The 23,078-nt window shown below is 36.1% G+C and overlaps 1 protein-coding gene and 1 long non-coding RNA gene across 2 annotated transcripts; one reads left to right on the top strand and one right to left on the bottom strand.

The window, feature by feature from the left end:
• The first annotated feature begins 548 nt into the window (after positions 1-548).
• LOC134825094 (low-density lipoprotein receptor-like) lies at positions 549-19,863 on the top strand. Its single transcript, XM_063837233.1, has 15 exons — positions 549-558; positions 9,124-9,199; positions 9,498-9,647; positions 9,832-9,909; positions 10,097-10,114; positions 10,338-10,376; positions 11,520-11,645; positions 13,207-13,449; positions 13,670-13,798; positions 13,964-14,086; positions 14,192-14,317; positions 14,454-14,516; positions 14,808-15,011; positions 15,252-15,308; positions 19,108-19,863. Exons 2-15 carry the CDS (start codon positions 9,133-9,135, stop codon positions 19,617-19,619), a joined length of 1,935 nt encoding a protein of 644 aa, XP_063693303.1. The 5' UTR covers positions 549-558; positions 9,124-9,132; the 3' UTR covers positions 19,620-19,863.
• Positions 19,864-21,207: 1,344 nt separating this feature from the next.
• Positions 21,208-22,720, bottom strand: LOC134825095 (uncharacterized). The gene is made up of 3 exons (XR_010161486.1): positions 22,638-22,720; positions 22,327-22,415; positions 21,208-22,011 (listed from the first exon to the last, which is right to left on the bottom strand). It is a non-coding gene; the product is annotated as an uncharacterized LOC134825095 (long non-coding RNA).
• Between the last annotated feature and the right edge of the window lie 358 nt (positions 22,721-23,078).

A 23,078-nucleotide genomic window follows, 5' to 3' on the forward strand; every position in this document is an offset into this window, starting at 1 on the left:
TAAGACGAATAATTTGTGCAGGTTTGGTCGAATTTTTATGTGTCAAATTTGAGACATCACTTGGAGATGCTTTTTTGTGTTTGCAGGGATATCTTTTTAAAACGTAATATGACAGAGTCAATATATTTTATAAATGTATTTTAATGTTGCCATGGGGTGGAAGTCCCCATACATCGTAGTCCGATAGTTTCACTGCGTCATAATGATAATACATGACCATATTAATCCGGGTATAAATCCGATAATAAAACTGCAGGTTGCACAAAGCCTATTATGGTACGGCACAAGCACGTGGTAGTCGAGTGACGTAGTCACGAGACATGCCCCCGTGACACAGCACTCTGTTGCAATGGCCATTCACAAGCGTCTCAGAGTAAAACCGGTTTTTCTGAATATTTATATGAGATTAGATTCACAATTCACATCCTTATAGTTCTAGAGAACAGCACGTAACGGGTCAAGCATGAAGTATCATTTTAAACGTTTTAAATTAGAGTAGATCGGAAAGGAACTACTTTCATAAATTTGAACAGGAAATTATCACCAACAATAATTTGAAAATATATTCAATTTTTATTTATCAAAACTACCTGGTAAAGCGGATTTAAATAAAGCGCTTTTTTCACTCCTAATGATTAAGGCGACTAATCATTCCTTAAGAACAAGCACCATCAACCAACACACTGTTTGATGCAGGTGTAACGGAAACTGACATAATTAAAAGGACCAGACACTCACACAGGAGCGTAGTCACGAGACGTAATGGATGAGACATCAAAATAAATGAAAATTCCTGGCTCAAAAAGATCGAATAGGACGGTAACACGACTCCTGTCCGACAGCGACATCTGTCCGAAAGAGACATCTGTCCGAATCAGGGTACCAGAAAAAAACGACATCTGTCCGAAATTGTGACCTGATTTCAATACGACACATTTCCAATTAGAGACATGATCTAAACTGTTACTTGCTAAATTGTATACGTAACATGTCCAATTTGAGATATGATCTGAGCCATAGTTTACTACCACAGTTTATTTTAATTTGATGTCGATAAATTGGACAATAGTTTCAATGTTATTTAAATGTTATAAATTAATTCAATATAATACAATATCACAGAATCAAATCTAAAGCATAGTCAAATTTCCGATAGCTTTAAGGAAATCCATAGGGTTGCTGTAGTTGTTGTAATCATCTACAATTCTCTGAAGTTGTCGATCATAACGGATCCATTTGGGTGCACGTGGCTCAGGTAGTTCCCGCCCGTCTCTTTTGGTTTTCTTCACGTCTGTAAGGGCTTGTTCTGCTTTAAGGCAATCAAGGAACTTCCAAATTGTGGGCTTCGAGCAGGACAGCATTGAATGGAATCCGTGATGCCAACCTTCTACGATGTTGGATGAGCGAGGAATCCTCATCTGTGCAGCTTCGTGTTGATTCCACATGTGGGGAGCGAAGTTAGGATTGGTGGTTGAAGATTAGTTGCCATTGTGGATTGCGATAAGTGATCTCCATACTGCTGTCCTATATGTACTCATGTCCTGTGATGTGATCGACAGCTTGTTAGGGTACGGCTAGCACGATCCTGTTCTCAACTAGTCAATCACGTATCGATGGATCAGATCTTAAGGGATCACATCAGCTTTAGAACGTCACGAGATTACCTGTGAGCTTGTGAAATGCGAATGTGAACCGAAATTACAATATAATCCGAAATTCGGACAGATGTCGCCAAAAACGACTCCTGTCCGACAGAGACATCTGTCCGAAATCCCTAATTCAGCTTTCGGACAGATGTCGCTGTCGGACAGATGTCGCCCAATCAATAGGACCGGGTCCTTGCACGCTAATCCTCTCAATCTCACCTCAAAACTCAATTAAAAGATCTGCCAAAAAATGCGTTACTCAATAAGTTGTTTGGAGTATGCAAACAACTTATTGAGTAACTAAAAATCGGTTTTACACGTGCCCACAAGTAAGCATCCAATAAAATAGAGGAAACGCAAGAGTGATCATGCTATAGGCCACGTGGATCGTCTCTGATTGGTCAGCGTTACGGAAGAAAATATAAAAATGTGTTTTTTAAATTGTTAATTAAGTCCAAATTTGGTTTTTTTGGTCGCAAATTGTAGCCTTATCTATCTTGATGTGCTGTACCATAAGTAAGTTATGGAACAGCTGTTGGAACTCGTGCCTTTGGCACTCGTTGCTCCAGCAGTTCCATAACCTAACTTATCTTATTAATATTATTTGTTTCAAAGTTTCAATAGCCCTGCAGCCGGCGAGGTTCAAGAGCACATAATTATGATCAAATTTGATATTATGTTTCAAATGAATGAATAATTTATCGTTTTTTTAGATTACGTTAGCTTGGGGAGGCTCATGGTTATTTTGTGGGCTTTTATCTCTTAAAAATAAAATCATGTTCTGGGTTGCAGCAGTATCAAATAAATGATAAATTAGGCTTCCAAAAAAAATTAACGGCCAATTTTCCAAATTTCCCCGGAAAAATTTTAAATCAATATGCCACTCTACGTATGTGTTTTTCCAAAAAGAACGGTTTGTGACAAAGGTACCGCATTTAATCGAATTTCCATACAAAGAATTCTATAATTACCATTCATATCCACCCTGCAGCTGCAGGGTTCAAGTAGCACTGAGGTGCAAGGTTCAAGTAGCACTGAGGACATGGTTATGATCAAATTTGATATTATGTTTCAAGTTGGGGAGGCTCAGGGTTATTTTGTGGGCTTTTTATCTTTTCAAAATAAAATCATGTTCTGGGTTGCAGCAGTATCAAGTAAATGATAAATTAGGAGTGGGAGTATAACTATACGTGTTAATTGCTTGTTATAGCTTTATTTGATTAAGTTATTATATTCATCGCCTAGTATTATTTCAGAATTTTTCAATCTTCCAATCGCACATGGATTTGTATTGATTTTGTGGAGGTTGCTCAAATATTATGCCACATCAACATCCCCAAAACCGACATTATAGGTGCTTTACTTGTAGCTAGTGGTCGTTTGGACTCGTATAAGAATTCTGAATTTGTAAACAGATTAGGCTTTTAAACAAAATTGGTAGCAAAATCCCAAAATTCAGAATCAATATGCCACTTTGAGTAATTGCGTATGTGTTTTTCCAAGGAAATTATTTCCGTCTCGTCAAGAATATTGATCATTAAGTTGACTCGATATTTACCTTTGTGACAAATATAACATTAAATCGGATTTCAAGTCCACTAACTAGACAGAAATAATTTCCTGGCAAAAAATTAAATATGTAACTGTAAGGCAGACAAAGTAAAACATAAAAGGCTTTATCCGCCTATTGCTGGAAAAATCCCAAAATTCAGAATCGATATGCCACTTTGAGTTTGCGTATATTGTGTGTTTTCCAAAGAAATTATTTCCGTCTCGTCAAGGATATTGATCATTAATTAGTTGACTTGAAATTTAACTTTGTAACAAACATAACATTAAATCGAATTTCAAGTTCATTAACTAAACTAAACTAGACAGAAATAATTTCTTTGCAAAAAATTAAGTATGTAACTGCTAGTGTAAGGCATATCCGCCATAAATATTGAATTTAACATAGATGCTTGCCTATTTCGTACTTTCGATAGACTAAATGTTCCCGGTTTCCCTATCACCATTCATTTTTATTAACGTATGATTAGATAGTACAATTTCAAATATGTTTCTACCCGCGTTGATAAAAATAGTGATAGTTCAGAAATCAGAATATCATTAAAAATGTTTAAAAATGAAACTTACATCGTTATATTCTAGCGGCCTGCAGCGCATATCCTTATTTCGTTTCATGTTTATTCTAATCGATAATCCAGTTCTTAATTCCATGTTTAATATTGTTTTCATTTTTACTTCCCTTGTACCTTGTAGGTTTACAACCAACCAGGACGCGCGCCGAGTTGGACTCGTCGACGGTCCTGGAACAGATATTTTAACTTGTACCATAATGACTTATTAAAGGGCTGTTCTTTAACCTATTCTAGATTATTTCGCATTATAATTTGTTGCTGTTTTAACTTAACATCTTAATAACTTAATGATATGTTAAGTTGAAAACGTCTCTCTCTCTCTCTCTCTCTCTCTCTCTCTCTCTCTCTCTCTCTCTCTCTCTCTCTCTCTCTCTCTCTCTCTCTCTCTCTCTCTCTCTCTCTCTCTCTCTCTCTCTCTCTCTCTCTCTCTCTCTCTCTCTCTCTCTCTCTCTCTCTCTCTCTCTCTCTCTCTCTCTCTCTCTCTCTCTCTCTCTCTCTCTCTCTCTCTCTCTCTCTCTCTCTCTCCGTATATTTGTCTCTATGACTATATTAATTCAATCGAAGCACGATTGGGACGTACCACCAGTCGAGCTCGTAACCCAAGTAAACTGACACATTAATCAATTTCTAGTGATCGAGATGAAACTTTTTCATGTATGGCTCATCGTTAACAAATTGACTGACATACTTAAAGTGCATATTTTAACAGTTATTGTTACAAATTCAGAACTGTAGTTTTCTTTTATTCTTCATTTTTACATTTTCCCTTAAAAACTCATAGAGGTGAATAATAATATGCCAAAATAAGGCTAATGCACGAATAAAACAAGGGTTACTTAATTTTTAAGACACGGATAAGGGACTCCCACACTAAATTGACATTTAAATTAAGGCACGGTTAAGGCCTTAAAAGTGTGTCTCAAGTGTCCACCGACCCAGCACTGAATGACCTGATCTAAGTTAATTAAGATTTTCTGAATTATTATCCCTCGGAAGAAAACGTCAAACAGCTGTAACTCATATAATTTAAAGATTTAACCCAAAAATGCAGCTTTTCGAGCATTAATTGACTGTTATATCCTATGTGAACGGCCGGGTGGTTTAATAGTTAATTCATTCGCCTCCCACGCAGGGGGTCAGGTTCGGTCGGTTGCACCCACCTCTGCTGCAGTGAAAGCACCAGACCGTGGCCGAAACTTAATTAGACATTGAAATCTGTGACCAATTATGTGATCGAAATAATGAATTTACTGCAGTGCCTCTAGGCGAGCGTGCTAAATCACTTTACAGTTGATCTTCGAAATTGTTCTAAAAGGGCCCCCGACAGTTGAAACTTGAAACTAACTGAAATCGATGTATTTTTTATCCGAATCACCCCCATGAAATAAGGTTCAAATGCTCCCCCGCCTCTATCTAGGATTACAAATAATGCAAGAGAGAACGGATATAGTTTAGTTGCCATTACAGCATTACATAATGATATACTGGTGCCTCTAGGATTACAAATAATTCAGGAGATAACGGATATTATTTTGTTGCCATATTATAATGATCTGGTTGTTCATGGACGTGACAAACCGATATATCTCAAGTGGGAGATGACTTGAATTTCTGTTATACGGAAGGAAATGTTTTATTGTTTATACTGTTTTTACTGTTACGTTATATCAAATTAAGTTAAGAAGTTAACCCATTAGGGACGATAGGGTCGTTTACGACCCACCTTTTCTAGAGGCTATAGATGGCAAATCAAAATACTAAACGGCAAGAATCTTTAGCACATATAATGCTCAAAATTTATTGGGCGACATTATTGACTTTCCAGTGAAGACCCAATTAATCATTAAAAATTAAATAATTAGGTTAATTAGTTGTAATAGTTGGAAAATATTTCATTTAAGTCATGTCACGTGACTCAGATCCGACCAATCACATAACAGGAGCAATTAGCATCGGACGGTTATCCTATGTTTACTTTTCTTATCTGTATTTTACCCTTTGTTGAAGAGGTTATCAGAAATTTTTGTGGAGCCACAAGATTGTACAAATCAACCGAAAGAAAGAGTTGGCGGACGACGTCACTTCGTTTCTCGGAAGAGGTTTCGGGTTGAAGTGGAGGGTTGAAGTGTGCTGTTCTTTGAGTTGCTCAGTGCTCTCAAACCAGTGTGATTAGTTTATAATCTCACTGTTTTTAGAGCAACTAACAACATGATAGTTCGTGCGATTATAAACTAATCGCACCGATCATCAGTCATACGCGAATCTAACTGCATGTATAATACGATTACACCAGTTATTGCACTCGGCTGCGCCTCGTGAAATAATTCTGCTTCGCCTCGTGCGATTATTGTATCAATTTACACCCGCAGCTGCACCTTGTGCAATTAATAGTGTAATCGCATTATACGCAGTTAGATTAGCCTATATAATTTTAATATCTTGCAACATTTAAAAAATCAATTGCCGGCTCTTCCTTTGCCTTTTTTAAAAAATCTAATTACAGCTTTACAGGTAACAGGACGTAGATATTGACGGAACAGTACTTAATTACTTATATCAATTAATTAATTGATTTAATATTAATTTATCTTAGCAGGATAAATCTTAATCAGCTTACTGAGAGTTGAAATAATTCACGTGCTGGGCTGTAATTAACTACAAGGATCAGTGTTCATGAAGATGTGTGATTTTTACGATTTTCAATAGAAATTCAAATAGTGTTGTTTTGGAAATATTTTGAGTATAATTAGTTAAAAATATTTAAAACCCCGGAAGGAGACCCTTATTTATACTTTTTATTAGATTTGTACCGCTGGGGAAAGTTGGTACTTTATCGGTGGACAATTATTTGGTGCCTCTAGGATTACAAATAATGCAGGAAAAAACGAATAAATAGTTTTGTTTTCATATAATGATCTGGTTTTTGGGCGTGAAAAACTGGTCTGGGAGATGATTTGCAGCTATTCGATCAAGCCTGAATTTTTTTTGCAAGTCATTGGATAATTAAAGCTAAGAAACAATTCGATTAAATAAATAAAGCAGCTTTTTTCAGAATGTTGCAATATCCGAAAATAGAAATTTTTACTTTGGTATTTACGTGGTATTTAAAATTAGGTGCGTGGCCCGGCACGAAAGGGAATAAAAATGTTTGACCGTGAATTGTAGACAGTGTGGTAAAATTGGCTCTGATTTTCGGAGATTTTTTATAAGTCCCAGGTCCTGACTGAGACTCCAAGTTGTACTTCTTCTTTTGATTGGTCGGCGTCGACAGTAAGCCTTCCTTGCGGTGGCTTTCACAACGCGTCCCCATTCTCCAACTCATGCTGCTAGAGAGAGAGACTCCCAAGTTATATACCATAATTATATTATATATAGAATATAGATATCGACAACAGACCCCGAGAGTCTTGAAGTTCTGTTACCACCGCCCCTGGTGCAACCCTTCCGGGTTAACGATGAGGAGACAGGGACTTTCAGGGACGGTCAATTCCTATTAATCTGCAAGTTATCCTACTTGTGTTAGTGGTTAATAGGATCCTGTAAAATATCCTCCTTTAATAGTCTATTGGTTGCCTCAATAAATTTTACAACCGTACTGATTCTAGTTGTGACTATATCTTCCCAGGTTAGAAAATTCTCAACCTAATGGTCATCTATCCTATACAGTGACACATGAAGTGTTCCGAGGTTTCCTCCTCTTCTGGACAGTGTTCACAGCGGGGGATGTGAAATTGTTTGCCTTGTATTGGAAGTAGGCTAGGGGGCTATGTCCTGTGAAGATCCAGGTTAACCACTTTTGATGATTTCCTGCAAGTCCAAGATTCATGTATTTATATTTGGTGAGTAAGATTTTTAGTGGGATTTTTCCTTTCTCATTCAGTACCGTGTTCCTGTATCTACGAAGATGGATTCCGTGTAAGTACTCCTTTACTGCCGCCTTAATTGCTCCTTCGGATAAACTGATGGGTTCAGGACCTTCTCTGATCCTTCTCTGGCTAGTTCGTCAGCTCTTACGTCTCCTGGAGGCTGGAATTCCTGCATGTCCCGGGACCCACCTGACAGTGACTGAGTTTTTTGTCCTAGATTGTTAAGGTAGTTAATGGTATCAAGTACTAAGTTAAATGTGACCGTGTGGTGTGTGACTGCTAAAATTGCTGCCTGTGAATCCGAAAAGAATGTTATACTCCCAGGTTCTGTAATAGTGTTAGTTGCACAGTGAGCTGATGTGTTAAGAGCAAACAATTCACACTGGTATACAGTTGCCTGAGTGCCTAGGTGGAAACTTTGTCTCTGGACCTCGATTGAGTTTTTTATTACGCAGTAACCTAGTGCACCTGAGAACTGTTCTATTTTTGAACCATCTGTGAAAATAGCCCAATGTGATGTTGGGGTGATTCCGACCTGCTGTGTTTCTGCAGACCGCTCCTGTATTATTGTTTTAAACTTCCGATCCAAATCTGTGGTAGTTTTGGTAATGTCCGTGATTTTACATTTCATCGCTGGTATGGTTGAGATAGCTTTGAGTTTGTTCAACTTGTATGCATGGGACTTACAGTTTCCTGTTCTGCTAAACTGGTAGTTAGAATTCCAATTTCTGTTAATTTTAAGTCTCCTAGCTGAAAGTATGGCCAGTTCCTTGAGTTTTAGATCAATGGATTTGAATCCTGCCATGATTTCCAAGTTTTCTAGTGGTGTGCTTTTGAGTCCTCTTGATGTCATGATACTAGCGTGTCTCTGAATTACCTGCATCTTGGTCTTATGTATTGGGCTTCGTCTATTCTATGCTGCCATGCAAATGCAGCGTAACCTAGAGAAGGGAGAATAATTTGGTGATATATCCATCTCGTCCCTGTAGGGGTAATACCCCACGTTTTACTGACTGCTCTGTTACACGCCTGAAGATGTTGTACCGCTTTGTTACATTTCAGCTGAATATGCTTCCCCCAAGACAGTTTGTTGTCAATGGTTACTCCTAAATAGACTGTATCAGTTACCTGAGGAACCTGATTAATACCTACCATTAGTGGGTTAGTGAGCGTATTATCCCTTTTATTTGTAAAAAGAATTGCCTTAGATTTTAGCGCACCAAGTTGTACTTAAACTTAGATTTGTTCTTATTATGTTACTTTTTATTTTTTGGCGGTTGGTCATGAGCTCTGTCAATTTGTAGTTTATAGTTAATACTTATATTTATAGTGAAGATTGTGGGTGGGATATAACTACTGTATAAATCTTATCTCATTCCAAGGAATACAACTCGAAATATCAATGGAAGCTTAGAGAAACAATCAATATGCATTTATCGTGATGTATAACCTTTGAAAATCTCTTATCAGGGTAGTTCCATGGTTTTAAAGGGCACGATGCTAGCGTGCATCATACTGCTATGCCTTCAAGGGGTTCTTTTCGCAGGTCAGTAGAAAGATTTGTTGGTTAATGTAACTTGTGTTAGTAATAAGGTAATAGGAGATTCAAGAAATCTATTTATACTGAGATTTTTAGAACTGCTCTATTTCCATTCAGCCAGATAACAGCTGAATGAATTTATTTTAGAAATTCAGGAATTGTTCTTAGGAATTTATTTTCAGCTCGCCAAACATTTGTTAATAGTTTTTAGTTCAGGGTTTTTATAATTTTTGCAAATCGTAATTGAATTTCCGATATTGATTACCACTATATCTAACACCTGCTGACAAGTTTTTCTTTACAGATTGCCCAGCTGGAAGCTTCATGTCAGCTGACGGCTGTCAGCAATGTGGACTGGACCAGTACAGTGCTGCAGGAGCTACATCGTGCACCCCTTGTCCTGAAGGACAGTTATCAGTGAAGGGAGCCACTTCTATAAAAGAGTGTTATGGTGGTGAGTAATATACATAATGATATACATAAGATTTACTCAGTTTAGAGTTGTTACAATTTTCACAAACATAACATTATGCTTTATTCCTAGGTCTATGTCAAGTGGGCATCTTTAGACAACACCATTTAAGAAACTAAAATTATTTCAATTATTTACTTTATTTTAATTATTAATGTTATTTCAGAGGATGATGAAACGTCTCACCGTGTTATAGTGTACAAAGAAGAGCTCGGTACTACCATAGAGATAGTGACCAAAAAGGGTGAGCTTGCCAAAATTATCTTTAGCTTTAAAAGAGTAATTATTAAACCAAATTGCAAATAGGTGATATTTTTGATAATGTTTTATATTTTTGGCTTCTTACTTTTATTTTGTTTTTGAATAACGTGTTACGTGCTAAAACTTAGTTTGAATCTGCAGAGTTATTGTAAAAATATTACATATTTCAGGTTTTGTGACAGATAAGGGTAAGTTTTTATGTAAATGACGGTAAATTATTATGTAAATTATTGGTATCAACACATTACATTGATATCTATATTTATGTACTTAGACTTACCTACTGCCAGCAATCTGCGATAAGGCACATTTCTGCTCAACAATTAGTAAAACGGATACATCCCTATCATGTATCATCTTGATTCTTGGTGAACATTTTGAACAAGAATTTATAATATCATCATTTTTCAGAGGATCCAACCGATTTTAAACCAATCACCATTCATAAAGGTTTGAAATATTTTCTTTTTTTTCTTCTATTTTATCATATTTTTCTGCTTCCTACAACTTTACGTTTAGGAACCGACCGGTCTGGGATTTTGGCTGCCGGACCGGATTTTCCAGATATCAATCTATTTTATGGATAGCCAGATTTTACAGAACCGGATTTTAGGAAGGGGAAATATAATGCCGTAAGAAAATTTAAAATAATCCTTTTGTTGGGCTTTTATCAATTATAATACTAAAAGCCATGCGGAATTTCACTGTTCTCCTCGGATTCTGAAAGAGTTCGATCTGATTTTATTAAACTAAATTAGTTGAACTATTATACCGAAGGATCAAAACATATGTGAAATATCATATACTGAACACAGGAAGAACCTATCTTAAAAGTTCTTCCTGTGAAAATCTTCTAAAGTTAAATTGGGAAAAACGTGGTCTATCTCGTGCAAACTTTCCTAATGACCAGGGTCCCATACGGAATTACACAATAAGACATTGTTTACGGTCCGACCGTTTTCTTGATTTAATAATCGACAAATTTTTAAATAATATTCAATTTTCAATGCAAGTAGAAAGTTTCTTATGGTAAATTTCACAGTGTAGATTGAATTACAATATTTATAGTTTAACTTTAACTTACATTGCGTGCAGTCGATTAGTTGCACAAAACAATGATGCAGGATTATTAAGTTGCAGGATTATTAAGTTATTACTCCGCCGTAGATTGTAGAAGTTTTAAGAAGCTATAAAATCACATACGAACTTTTAATTCCATAATCGGATGTTCGAATAATCGAATATGTGATAATCTATAATATCTTAGCGCTCCCTCATCAGAATGCAAATATCTTGCAACATTTAAAAAATTAATTGCCGGCTCTTCTTTTGCCTTCTTTATCTTTATCTAGTACCATACCAAAGTACCAATGGGCAAATATTCGGTCAATCACGGTCTACAAAAAGTCATTGCAGTTCATACAAATGATTTAAATTTTGTTTATTTAAAATGATTGGTGTTAGAGACCCTAAAAAACTATTTATAGTTTTTTATAAAACAAAGTCATCCTCGACATTATTCACTACGTATACGATATGCAGCGATCCGATCAAAAAGTGAACAATGCAATTTTCAAACAACCCCAATTTTAGGGTTCGTGTGCCCAGAGGGAGAAACAAAGTGTGGCGATGTTGACGAATGTGTTCCCAACAGTGGTCTGTGTAATGGCGCTGCTGCGTGCTCAAACGGCTTTGATGAATCGCCGGAACTTTGTGCAAGTATGCAGAGATATTCCTAAATACTTAAATACTGTTTTAGTGTTTTATGAGGTGGTATTATAAAGTTATAAGTGTTATATGTAAATAAGATTTATTCATTAGATAGAAATTAGAAATATCGGGTAGGAGAGTTAGAATTAACCCAAATATCAGGGACACGAATGACTACTCCAGGATTTAAGAAACTAAACTTTCAACACTGAAAACATTCAGATTCTTGCCACAATTAGTAAGATACATCCTAGTCAGTATCTCCTGATTCTGTGAACCTTAACAAGAATTTTAAAATATTTTCAGAGATCCAAACCGTTTAACCAATCACATCATAGGTTTGAAAATTTCTTTTTCTCTAAATTTAATAATTGATTCTACCTTACGTTTAGAACGACGGTCTGATTTGGCTGCGAGATTTCAGTAATCACATTATGGATGACAGATTTTAGCAAACGGTTAGAGGGAATTAATGCCGTAAGAAATGTAAAATAATCTTTGTTGCTTTTATCAATTATAATACTAAAGCCATGCGAATTCTACTGTTCTACCGAATACTGAAAGGTTTCGATCAAGTTTATTAAAATTAGTTAGACTTTATACCGAAGGTCAATACAATGTGAAATATCTATACTATCACTAGAAGAACTATCTAAAAGTTCTCTACCTAGTAAATCTTCATAAAGTTAATTGGAAAAACGTGGTAATCCGTGCAACTTTCTATGACGCCATACGGAATAACAATAAATACATGTTTACAGTCCGACCCGTTTTCTGATTAATACGACAAATTTTTAAAGTATATCAATTTCATGCAATAAGTTTCTTATGAATTTCACAGTGAAAATGAATAAATATTAAGTTTAACTTAACTACATGCGGCAGTCGATAGTGCCAACAATATGAGCGGATTATGTAATTGCAGATTATAAGTTATTACTCGCGCGGAATGATTGCTAGTTTTAGAAGCATAAAATATGACGATTTAAGTTCCAAATCGATGTTCGAATAATCGAAAGTGATAACTATAATTTAGCTCTATTCAGAATGCTAAATATTTGCAAAATTTGAAAAAATTATTGCCGGCACTTTTTGCACTTCTTTACTTATCTAGTACATAATACCAATGCATATTGGTCATCCGGTTTAGTTAGCAACAATTTGATAAATTTGGTATTTAATAAATGGATGTTTAGACCTAAATAGTTTAAGTTTTTTTAACAGCACTCGACATTATTCACTACGTATACGTATCCGATCGATCAAAAATGAACATATTCAATTTTCAAAACCCAATTTAGGGTTCGTATGCCGAGGAGAAACAAAGTTGGCGATGTGACAATGTGTTCAACAGTGGTATGTTAATGCGCACTGCGTGCTCAACGGCTTTGATAACGCCGACTTGTGCAAGTATGCAGAATTTCTGAATCTTAAATACAGTTTTCAGTGTTTTTAGGTGTAATTATAATAGTTTATAAGTGTTTATGTATATAAATTTATTCATTAGATAGAAATTAGAAATATCGGGTAATTATTTTTGACGATGGAAAATAGTTGAACACTTCACCAGGTTATCAGTGCCCGGCTGAATACGAAAAGTGTGCGGACGGACTGCAATGTTTTCAATCAGCTGGAAAATGTGATAAATATAAAGTTTCTCACTGTAACGATAAGTCCGACGATATGGGCTGCGATTGTAAATTGAACGAAATGATGTGTGCTGACGGAAATGGATGTGCTCTCGTTTTGAAAAAGTGTGACGGTCAAGCACAATGTGCTGACGGGTCCGATGAGAGTGACGACATTTGCTATGGTTAGCACTAAATTATTTGACATAATATTTGACATAATATTCAACATGATATTCACACATTTCCATAGTCATCCTAATCATATGGTAGTTTTGTTAGACAATTTGAAACATTTGAGATTTGCAATGAAACGGCAGATTTCCTAGGTTTAGATTTGTTCGGCACTGCTATTATTCATTATTCGATAAAACATATTTAACATATTTATTATGTTCAAACTAGATTTGGGTGTATGCTCGAAAGGCACGAAATTGTGTACCAGTGGTAACCAGTGTATTTCTATTGCAACAATGTGTGACGGAACTGTAAACTGCGACGATGGATCGGATGAAGATTCTGACTTCTGTACAGGTTTGTGGAGGTATTATTTAACTTAATTAACTGTTTTGTTCATATTGGCTATCATTTAACTTTGATTAATCAAAGAAATCAAAGTACATTTTAGTTTGTCAAATTCGTGTCCACTTTACATTTAATTAGTCAATAGATTACTGTATTTAATTTTCATAACTGCAGAATACGAGTGTCCGCCTTATCAAAGAAAGTGTGATGGTAATAAATGTCTGCCCCAATGGAATCTGTGTGACTCAGAGCCAGACTGCGAGGACGAGTCAGACGAAGATCCTGCCTTCTGCGCTGGTAAGCAGATTATTTTAACAATATTAAGCTATATAAATTTAGAATTATGAATTATAAATCAATAATAAATAATAAATAATAAATAATGAATAATCACTTTACCAGCCTACGAGTGTCCGGCAGCCAAAAAGAAGTGTGCGGACGGTATACAATGCGTTCCTAAGAAACTCTTCTGTAATGGTAAAGCAGAGTGCACCGACGGGTCAGATGAGTCCGAGGAAGAATGCGCAGGTTCGTAGAATAATTATTGAAATTTGAAATAATATTTGAAGTATGGAAATATTGAGATTTGATTTACGAATTGCAACAATGAAACAAAAACGAGTTTATGTCGGTTTCTCTGATTTTAATGTATTTTTCAATGCAGAGAAAAAAGGAGGAGGTAAAAATGTGATTGAGAAAGGGAAAGGAACAAGGATCCCAAAGAGAGGTCAGTATAGCACATTAATTATAGTTAAAGTTCTTAATAGTATATTAAGTTCAAGTCAGGGTACATTAAAACCATTCAAAACTTTTAACATTACATATAAAGAGGCCTTTTTAATCCGGTTTTTAATTTTTATGAACCGCTTATCACTATGAACTTGCTTGCGTTTGCATAACTATAAGCAAACTCCATGCAAAGTTGTTTAACAGTAATGATCTCGATTTGTTGTGACGGATTTGGAACCTTTAATTAATATTCAATTAAAAAACAAGTTCACATAAAATCATTTCTCAGAAAAAGAAGAGAGAGTTATAAAATTGACGAAGGAGGAAAAGCGTAGAAAGTTAGAACAACAAGAGAAGGAAGATAAAGTCCCAGAGCCAGAGCCAGTAGTCCCAGTAGAGCCAGAGCCAGTAGTACCAGTAGACCCAGAGCCAGTAGTCCCCGTAGAGCCAGAGCCAGTAGTCATAGTAGACCCAGTCCCAACTGCCACTTCATGTAAGAATATGACGTGTTATAATTTTCTAAATATTTTTACACAAAATCATTTGTAATTGATTCTGGAATTAATGTATACTGTATATAGCGTTTCAAGAAGATTTCTTAGATGATTAATTAAATAATTAATCGGATGGTATTCAAGCCTTAAGTTACTTTTTGAATTATTCCCACAGGATTAATTTCACAGAATTTAAAAATCTTTGTTGGAATAAAAGTTACTGAATAACACTATTCCAGATTTCACGGAGTATGCCACTACATCATCGTGGATAACACTTGGAGGTCCTGGAAAATGTGAGTGCCCCAGCCCCCAATCCCCATTATTTTAATTCTTCCTTTTTCATGGCTTGGCTCAGTTGGTTAATCTGCCTGCTTGTTAAATACAAGGTACCAGGTTCAATTCCCAATTTTCAGCTTCCCACTTAATTGGCTGGTTACACTTGTGTAACAATGTGGCGGTTGGATTGTCCGAAATAAAATGAGAGTTAGATAAAATGCAAGTGATGCACGTACCTTTAGTGACGTATATTGAAAAAAATTAATCAATTAATATCCTATTATATTCCATATTGATCGAATGATCATTTCCATTTCTAATCCTATGCAACCCTATGCATATCAGTATCACTTATAGTTATGCAAGCTGACACGGATCTGTGCATAATACTATAACGAAATGAAGTGCAAAATATTTACATATTTACATATCCGCCACTATAGACTTTATACAGTAAAACCCCGATTTACCGCAAATCTCAATTTAACCCCAATAGTCTGCGGTAAATAGGGTTTTACTTACTTCCGTTTCCTATTGAGTGAATCCGTGCGTGGTGATATGGTTCAATTTGACAATTCTTGACATTTAGCTCACCACTGATTTTAATAACATTCTCATTCTGAGATTGTACGCAAAATAATTTTTGGATTGTAATCATTTGGTCATTGTAACTGATACTAACGTCAAGACAACTAAGCCAGGATGAAAAACAAACGGTGACAAACAAAGCTTCAGGCTTTGTACACAATATCAAAGAAAGTGACACTTAAGGTATACTTAGAAACGATCAAATTTATTGACTTAATTGATTTTTGGCTAGCTTGAGTCATGCGAATCGGCAATAACACATTTTAGCTTAATCGCATATATTTAGATTAAAAAGCTGGATTGCTGACCAAGAATGCGGCTTACCTGCACAAACCAGTATTGCATCAACACGCAAAGGAGTACTTCGACGGCTCAAGTATTGAGGTACGTATAGCACACAAGAAAAAGTCAGATTCACCATCTTCCTGATTTAAACGTGTGGAGATCACCTCTGGACAGTTCCAGTGAGATTGTGCAAAATCATACCTCTCGGCTTATCCACTTCACACACAACGATAACGGCAAATAGATAGCTTGCAATGACTATGACTGAACTATAGCATCAACGATGGGTTGTTGACTTAGTGTTGAGGTGAGATCTTGTACAACTCAAATGCAAAATGCGCAAGCATATCGAGACGTGAAGACTTTTTTTCAACGGAATACTGCAAGAGCAATATAGTGTATATGTAAGAACTCTCAAAATGTGTTGTGGAGTGATAAATGTGGGACGATGTACGAACTTGAATCAAGTAATTTGTTTCAAGAAAATGGGACAGAACTGTTGAGGAAAATGTCGTGATAATGTGCGCATACAAGCTTCAAATTGGAAATACTAGAAATGCTTTGAATTACAGGATGTTATTAGCTGGTAGAACATTGATAATTCCTAAATGTTTTGGAGACATTGTTAAATTAAATTTTATAATATTCACCAGTGTCAACTGTCATCTTTAATTGAAGCGATAATAAATAATGTAGTAACATTGTGGATCTGATAAAAATGACTTGTAGGTAGAATAATAAAATTCTCCGAACAACGCTGGTAATATTCAGTTAAAATCGTCTGAACGAAACTCTATTTTAAGGGACTTATGACGTTGTGTTGGGATTGTGTATAGTGACGATAATGACATAATTGACGACCTCAGCTCTCAAATACTTGACTAGCAAAACTTCTGTTCACCCATGCAGTCAGTTCACGTGGATCTTATAATCAACACTTAAAACGGATGTTCTATACATTATACATCTACAGTTTTAATGACTCTAAAAATATCTAATAGAAAGAAAGTATTAGAATCACCTCACATCGATTGATTTGCAGGATGTAATTACGTATCAAACGCGCTCGCGGCGGAATATTCTAGACTCATAAGTACAAGACCCATAGGCGGAAAACACATTAATATCGCATGCACTAGGTAGCAGTACAAAGCAAATTCAGCGCGGCACACAGCATTCACTGTGTCATAAATGTGAAACGCGAGATTCTAATTTTGACGTATTGTATCTTTAATATCTGAAATACTAACTTATCGAGAGCTATAAATAGCTTGGACATTATAAACATAAATAAGTTCGACATGTCTAGTTTTGCTTTGGTGAGATTTATAACTAACGTTTGATCAAATTCTGCTTTCCAGGCCAAATATGGCTCCAAATAATGGCAAATAATGGCAAATATGGCAAGTAAAGATGTATACTGACTAAGAACTAAGCAGAATACTTGATAAAATTCTAAGTCAACGATTACAAGTTGCATTGATTAAATCATTCTGAAATAACAGACAATCAAGAATCAAGACGGACGATAATATTGTTGATGTAAATTAGGGTGTGCAGTGTATAATGTGGACTGATAAATAGACAATCATGGCGCCACAGCTCTATACTATTCAAATTTAACAACCAGGAAATTCTTTCACCTTATCGCAGATACAGATTATACGATAAGGACTGTGATGTATAATCAACACTTAAACGGATGTTCTATACATTATACATCTACAGTTTTAATGACTCTAAAAATATCTAATAGAAATAAAGTATTAGAATCACCTCACATCGATTGATTTGCAGGATGTAATTACGTATCAAATGCGCTCGCGGCGGAATATTCTAGACTCATAAGTACAAGACCCATAGGCGGAAAACACATTAATATCGCATGCACTAGGTAGCAGTACAAAGCAAATTCAGCGCGGCACACAGCATTCACTGTGTCATAAATGTGAAACGCGAGATTCTAATTTTGACGTATTGTATCTTTAATATCTGAAATACTAACTTATCGAGAGCTATATATAGCTTGGACATTATAAACATAAATAAGTTAGACATGTCTAGTTTTGCTTTGGTGAGATTTATAACTAACGTTTGATCAAATTCTGCTTTCCCGGCCAAATTTGGCTCCAAAGAAAGTGTGATAAAACATTAATCACATGCCTTCTCATGCGATATCAACATTTTCAAAACTCGGCAAGCCTCGTGATTGAAAATGTCGATATAACCCTCGGCAAGCCTCGGGAAATATCGAAACTTTCGCTAACTCGGCAAGCCTCGTGGGCGAAAGTTTTGATATCGCATGAGAAGGCATGTGATAAATGTATAATATTCCATATTGATCGAATGATCATTTCCATTTCTAATCCTATGCAACCCTATGCATATCAGTATCACTTATGCAAGCTGACACGGATCTGAGCATAATACTATAACGAAATGAAGTGCAAAATATTTACATATTTACATATCCGCCACTATAGACTTTATACAGTAAAACCCCGATTTTCCGCAAATCTCAATTTAACCCCAAACTCCGCGGTAAATTGGGGTTTTACTGTACTTCCGTCTTCCATAATTGAGTGGAATCCGTGCGTGGTGATTGGTGAAATTTGACAATTTGCTTGACCAGTTTAGCTCCACGCACCGATTTAATAATTCAGTCTCAATTCAGAATATCACGCGAAAAATAATTTTGCGAATATTTAATCATTGAGTCATTGAAACTATACTAAACGGTCAGAGACAACAGCTACAGCCAGGATGAAAAACAAACGCGTGAGCATGAACACAAGCTAGGCTATTGTACACAAACTCAAAGAAAGTGAAACACCTCAAGTTAGCTAACCCATATTTTTGACTTTTTGTTTTTTGTGCCTACGGCATTTGAGTCATGGATATCGGCAAAAACATCGTTTGTAGCCAATAGAAATACTATTTCAGATGGTAAGAAGTCCTGTGATTGCTGGACCAAGGAATGCGGCTTCTGCACAAACCCAGATTGCATCAACACGTTCAAAGGAGGACTCGACGGCTCCACAGGTATTGGAGTACGCTCATTAGTCCACAAGAGAAAAGTCAAGACCATCTTCCTGTATAAAAGTGATGGAGCTACCTGCGGACAGTTCCAGTGGAGTCTGAACAGGATCTCCCTCTCCGGCTGTATCAGCTGTCACACACCTCAACGCATAAGGGACAAGATTAAGGAGCTAGGCAATGGAGCTATTGACTGGAACTTTGCCATCAACGATGGGGTTGTTGAGCTTAGTGTTGAGGGTGAGATCTTGTACACCTCGAAGCTGACAAGACAATGCGCGAAGGCATACGGAGACGTGAAGAGCTTTTCTTTCACCGGAATGAACTGCAAGAGCATGTTCGTGTGGGTGATTGATGGTATGGACCTCTCATCTGTGTGTGGTGGAGCTGATAAATGTGGAGCGGATGTAGCACGTTGAATACAAATTAATTTGTTTTCAACGGACAAATGGACAGTAAACTGTTTTGAGGTTAAGATTTGTAGTGCCCATAAAGCCCCGTAATTGGAAAATACTAGAAACTTTTAATTTAAGAATTGTTATTAATGTTTAGAACAGTTAGAATAGATTCCCTTTATATTTTTGGAGACATTGTTTAAATTATTTTATAAATAAAATCAACCGTGTCAACTGTCATCCTTTTAATTTGACTAAAAATATGTTATACCATTTGTTGGACGATAAAAATGACTTAGGTGGGTGATGAAATTAAAAAGTAAATCATCGCAAACCGCTTTGGTACTAATTAGGTAAAATCCGCTGGACGAAACTCTTTATTTTAAGGGACTTATGGACCGTTTGTTGGGAGCATTTGTTACTTAGTAACATACATCCCGACATGACTGACGGACTCTGCTCCAAAACTTTGCACTGCAAAACGTTCTGTCTTCACCAATTTCACGTTGGATCTTCATAATTCCAACGGTGAAAAAAAACGAGTTCAAGTCAACGTCTTAAATTAAATGTATTTCTAATGCATTATAGTGCGATTTCACAAAAACGATAATTTTTCTAAATCACTAGAAATATGACGAAATTAACCTATGTTTTACCATGTTCAGCCATCAGCATGTTACGATGTTAACATATTGCTGCCTCATAATAATATTTGGCTGGGGGAGCGGGTGGTGAAGTGGTAACACGATCCAGTCCCATGCAGAAGGTCCCGGGTTCAAATTCGGTCTGATGCAAGTCGTCCAGTCACAAAGCTGTGATTTGGTAGAGTATCAGATGGTGAGTGGTGATTCATACTCCCTGTCTCATAGGACTAACCCCCCTACAGCTAGTATAATACTAGTATAGTGCCTTGGCACAGAGTGGTTTAGGGTAACTGAAACGGGGATAAGCACCTCAGGCATCCCAACACCGGGAAAGACATTCCCTTTTATCTGAATCTCGTTATTTGATTATAATGTTTGTGGCTGCTACACGGTTTTATCATGTTGATTGATCAATAGTACGTAATATAGGGTGTCTCAGCTAATAATATATCAATATTTGCTCAATTTCACGCATGCTGAGATATCATCAAGAGTAGGTAACCTGGAGGCATGACTTTTTAACGGAACAATTGTCGAACATGTAGGTAATTTTCATGCGTACCCATCCTTTCAACTGGACAGTGGACACTCAAAATAATGGTCAAACACGGCAGCGAGGCCGAGGGGTCTGTATTATTATTTATTCCGTCACAATCACAATGTTAATAGTGTGGCAATGTAAAGGTTTCCATGCCGACCGTATTTAGGCGATATCTTATCAGCCGCTTAAGATATCGTTATGGTACATAGTTTGCCTAAAGAATGAGACGATTATTTATAGACACAATGATAGATGTAATTTCTTAGTCATAGTGTGATCACCAAATTACCTACACCGTGCTTTTTAATAAACCTTTTTTTACTAAAATTTACCAATATCCTAAACTTCAAATAAACGTTTTCTTATATTCATGAGATCGAGTTGTTTTATTTTATAGATATGATTTTGAATAAAAATTAGACAAGAGTTTCAATATGACAAGTTATAGCAAATAGTTGACTGATTAAACTGTTTTCAAATTTTTAGCCAAAAATCAACTTTTTCAAACTAAAACTATACACCGACTAAGAAAATTAAGCAAACTTAACGAAACTTCGTATGCTTTTTAAAGATGGTGCTGAAAGAAAAATGTTTCTACGAATCAACTATGGTTATGATATTAGAAAATCATGAAATAATCATAATATTAGGAAAACTAAAACCTCGGTTGAAACATGAGCGCATATGAGAAGTGGATAAAACCATTAAAATCAATGCCCACAAATAACACACATTCTGTTCCAGACAGACAAATTTTGGGCAAAAAATTATCACATGCACAATCGCATTATATATATGAGGAACTTTTCAACAACCCCTTGAAAGAGCTTTTGCACAATGTTCAACAAATATACATTGGATGCTTTTTTTCTCTTTAAAAACTACGTCACGTTACCATGGCATTACTACGATAAAATAACTATTTGTTAAAATAACACGTGGCGCTAAAAAAGATAAAAACTTGTTAGCTATTTCATAGCAAGAGATCAGAGGATGATAATTTCAGTTTTTTTCATCGTTTTCACATTTTCTTGAGAGATTTTGTTCATAACCTATCAGGATGACATTTATCTGAGTACGTCTAAAGAACTAAGAAAAACTACATAAAGAGCAGAGATGTAGTGAGATAGTTGAAGGACTGGAGGAGGATAGAGAGGTGGTGTGGAGGAACCGTTCTTTCATTTGCGACCCCATGGATTACCGCCGCCTGGGGCGAGCTTAATGTCTGATCCTGGGGAAGATTGGGTTAGAGTACACTTCGGTTATTTCAGCAGTGTGAATGCGCGCAGAACAAATTACCGTGTGTTTTTAGCAGAGTTTGATACTCAAGACTGAAAACAAACAAACAAAAATCAAATTAAATTTTGTTTTCGCTCTCTTGAGTGGGTCGATCATAATAGATTATACTGCACTGGAGACGAAATGAGAGTGTCCACTCACTGCGAATAGTTTACAGTGAGTACCGAGTGAAGACTCTCATTTTGTCCCCAGTCATCTCAAACAAACAAACTGATAAGCTAACAAACAAACTGATAAGCTAACAAACCTATGAGCTCCTCCTCCAGATCAACGCTATTATCAGCTTCCAATTCCTCTGCTCCTCCCAGTAATACGTCTTCGCTCTCCACCAGAATGCTGAAGGGAATATTGATTAATAACCCTAATTATGTTAGCTAATAATAATATTAATGAGGGACGTCAATGACTATTTGACTTATCAAGCTGAGAATTTATCGTCGATTGAATATCGACATGAAAATGAAAGCTAAGACTTTGAAGTATACTAGGGAGTAAAATTGAAAGTAAAAGGGAGAGTGAAAGTGAAAGTGAAAGTGAAAGTGAAAGTGGAGAACATACCTTTTGGATTGTGCCAGTACAATGACTCCTAGGATGGTCAGAAGAAGTGCCATAGATTGCTTCATGATGCTAGTGCTATAAAACTGCGTGATGTCAGGTTAGTAATTCATCCCAATATCAAGTATTTCAACTTAAAGATTATTAATAGTACTGGTAATTAATGATGAAATGTCATATTATAAAATGAAATCTACGGTTACAATTGTGGTAAATAGCTCTTTTTCGGGGAAAAGAGTGTCAAATCAATAAGAAGTAATGGTGAAAAACCAGGTACAATACAAAACTTTAAAATAAAAGTAAAAAGGTACACCAAAAGTTATTGCACGGGGTCGGTAGAAATTCGTTATACCAGAGTTAGTGCATATAGGTAACAATTTTGCAATAGTTCCGCCAACATATAAACCTCCACTCTGGGAGAGGAGCTCCCAGAAGGATTAAATG

The sequence above is a fragment of the Bolinopsis microptera genome, chromosome 13 (genome assembly GCF_026151205.1).
Source record: "Bolinopsis microptera isolate Bmic1 chromosome 13, MBARI_Bmic_1.0, whole genome shotgun sequence".
Taxonomy (NCBI): domain Eukaryota; kingdom Metazoa; phylum Ctenophora; class Tentaculata; order Lobata; family Bolinopsidae; genus Bolinopsis; species Bolinopsis microptera.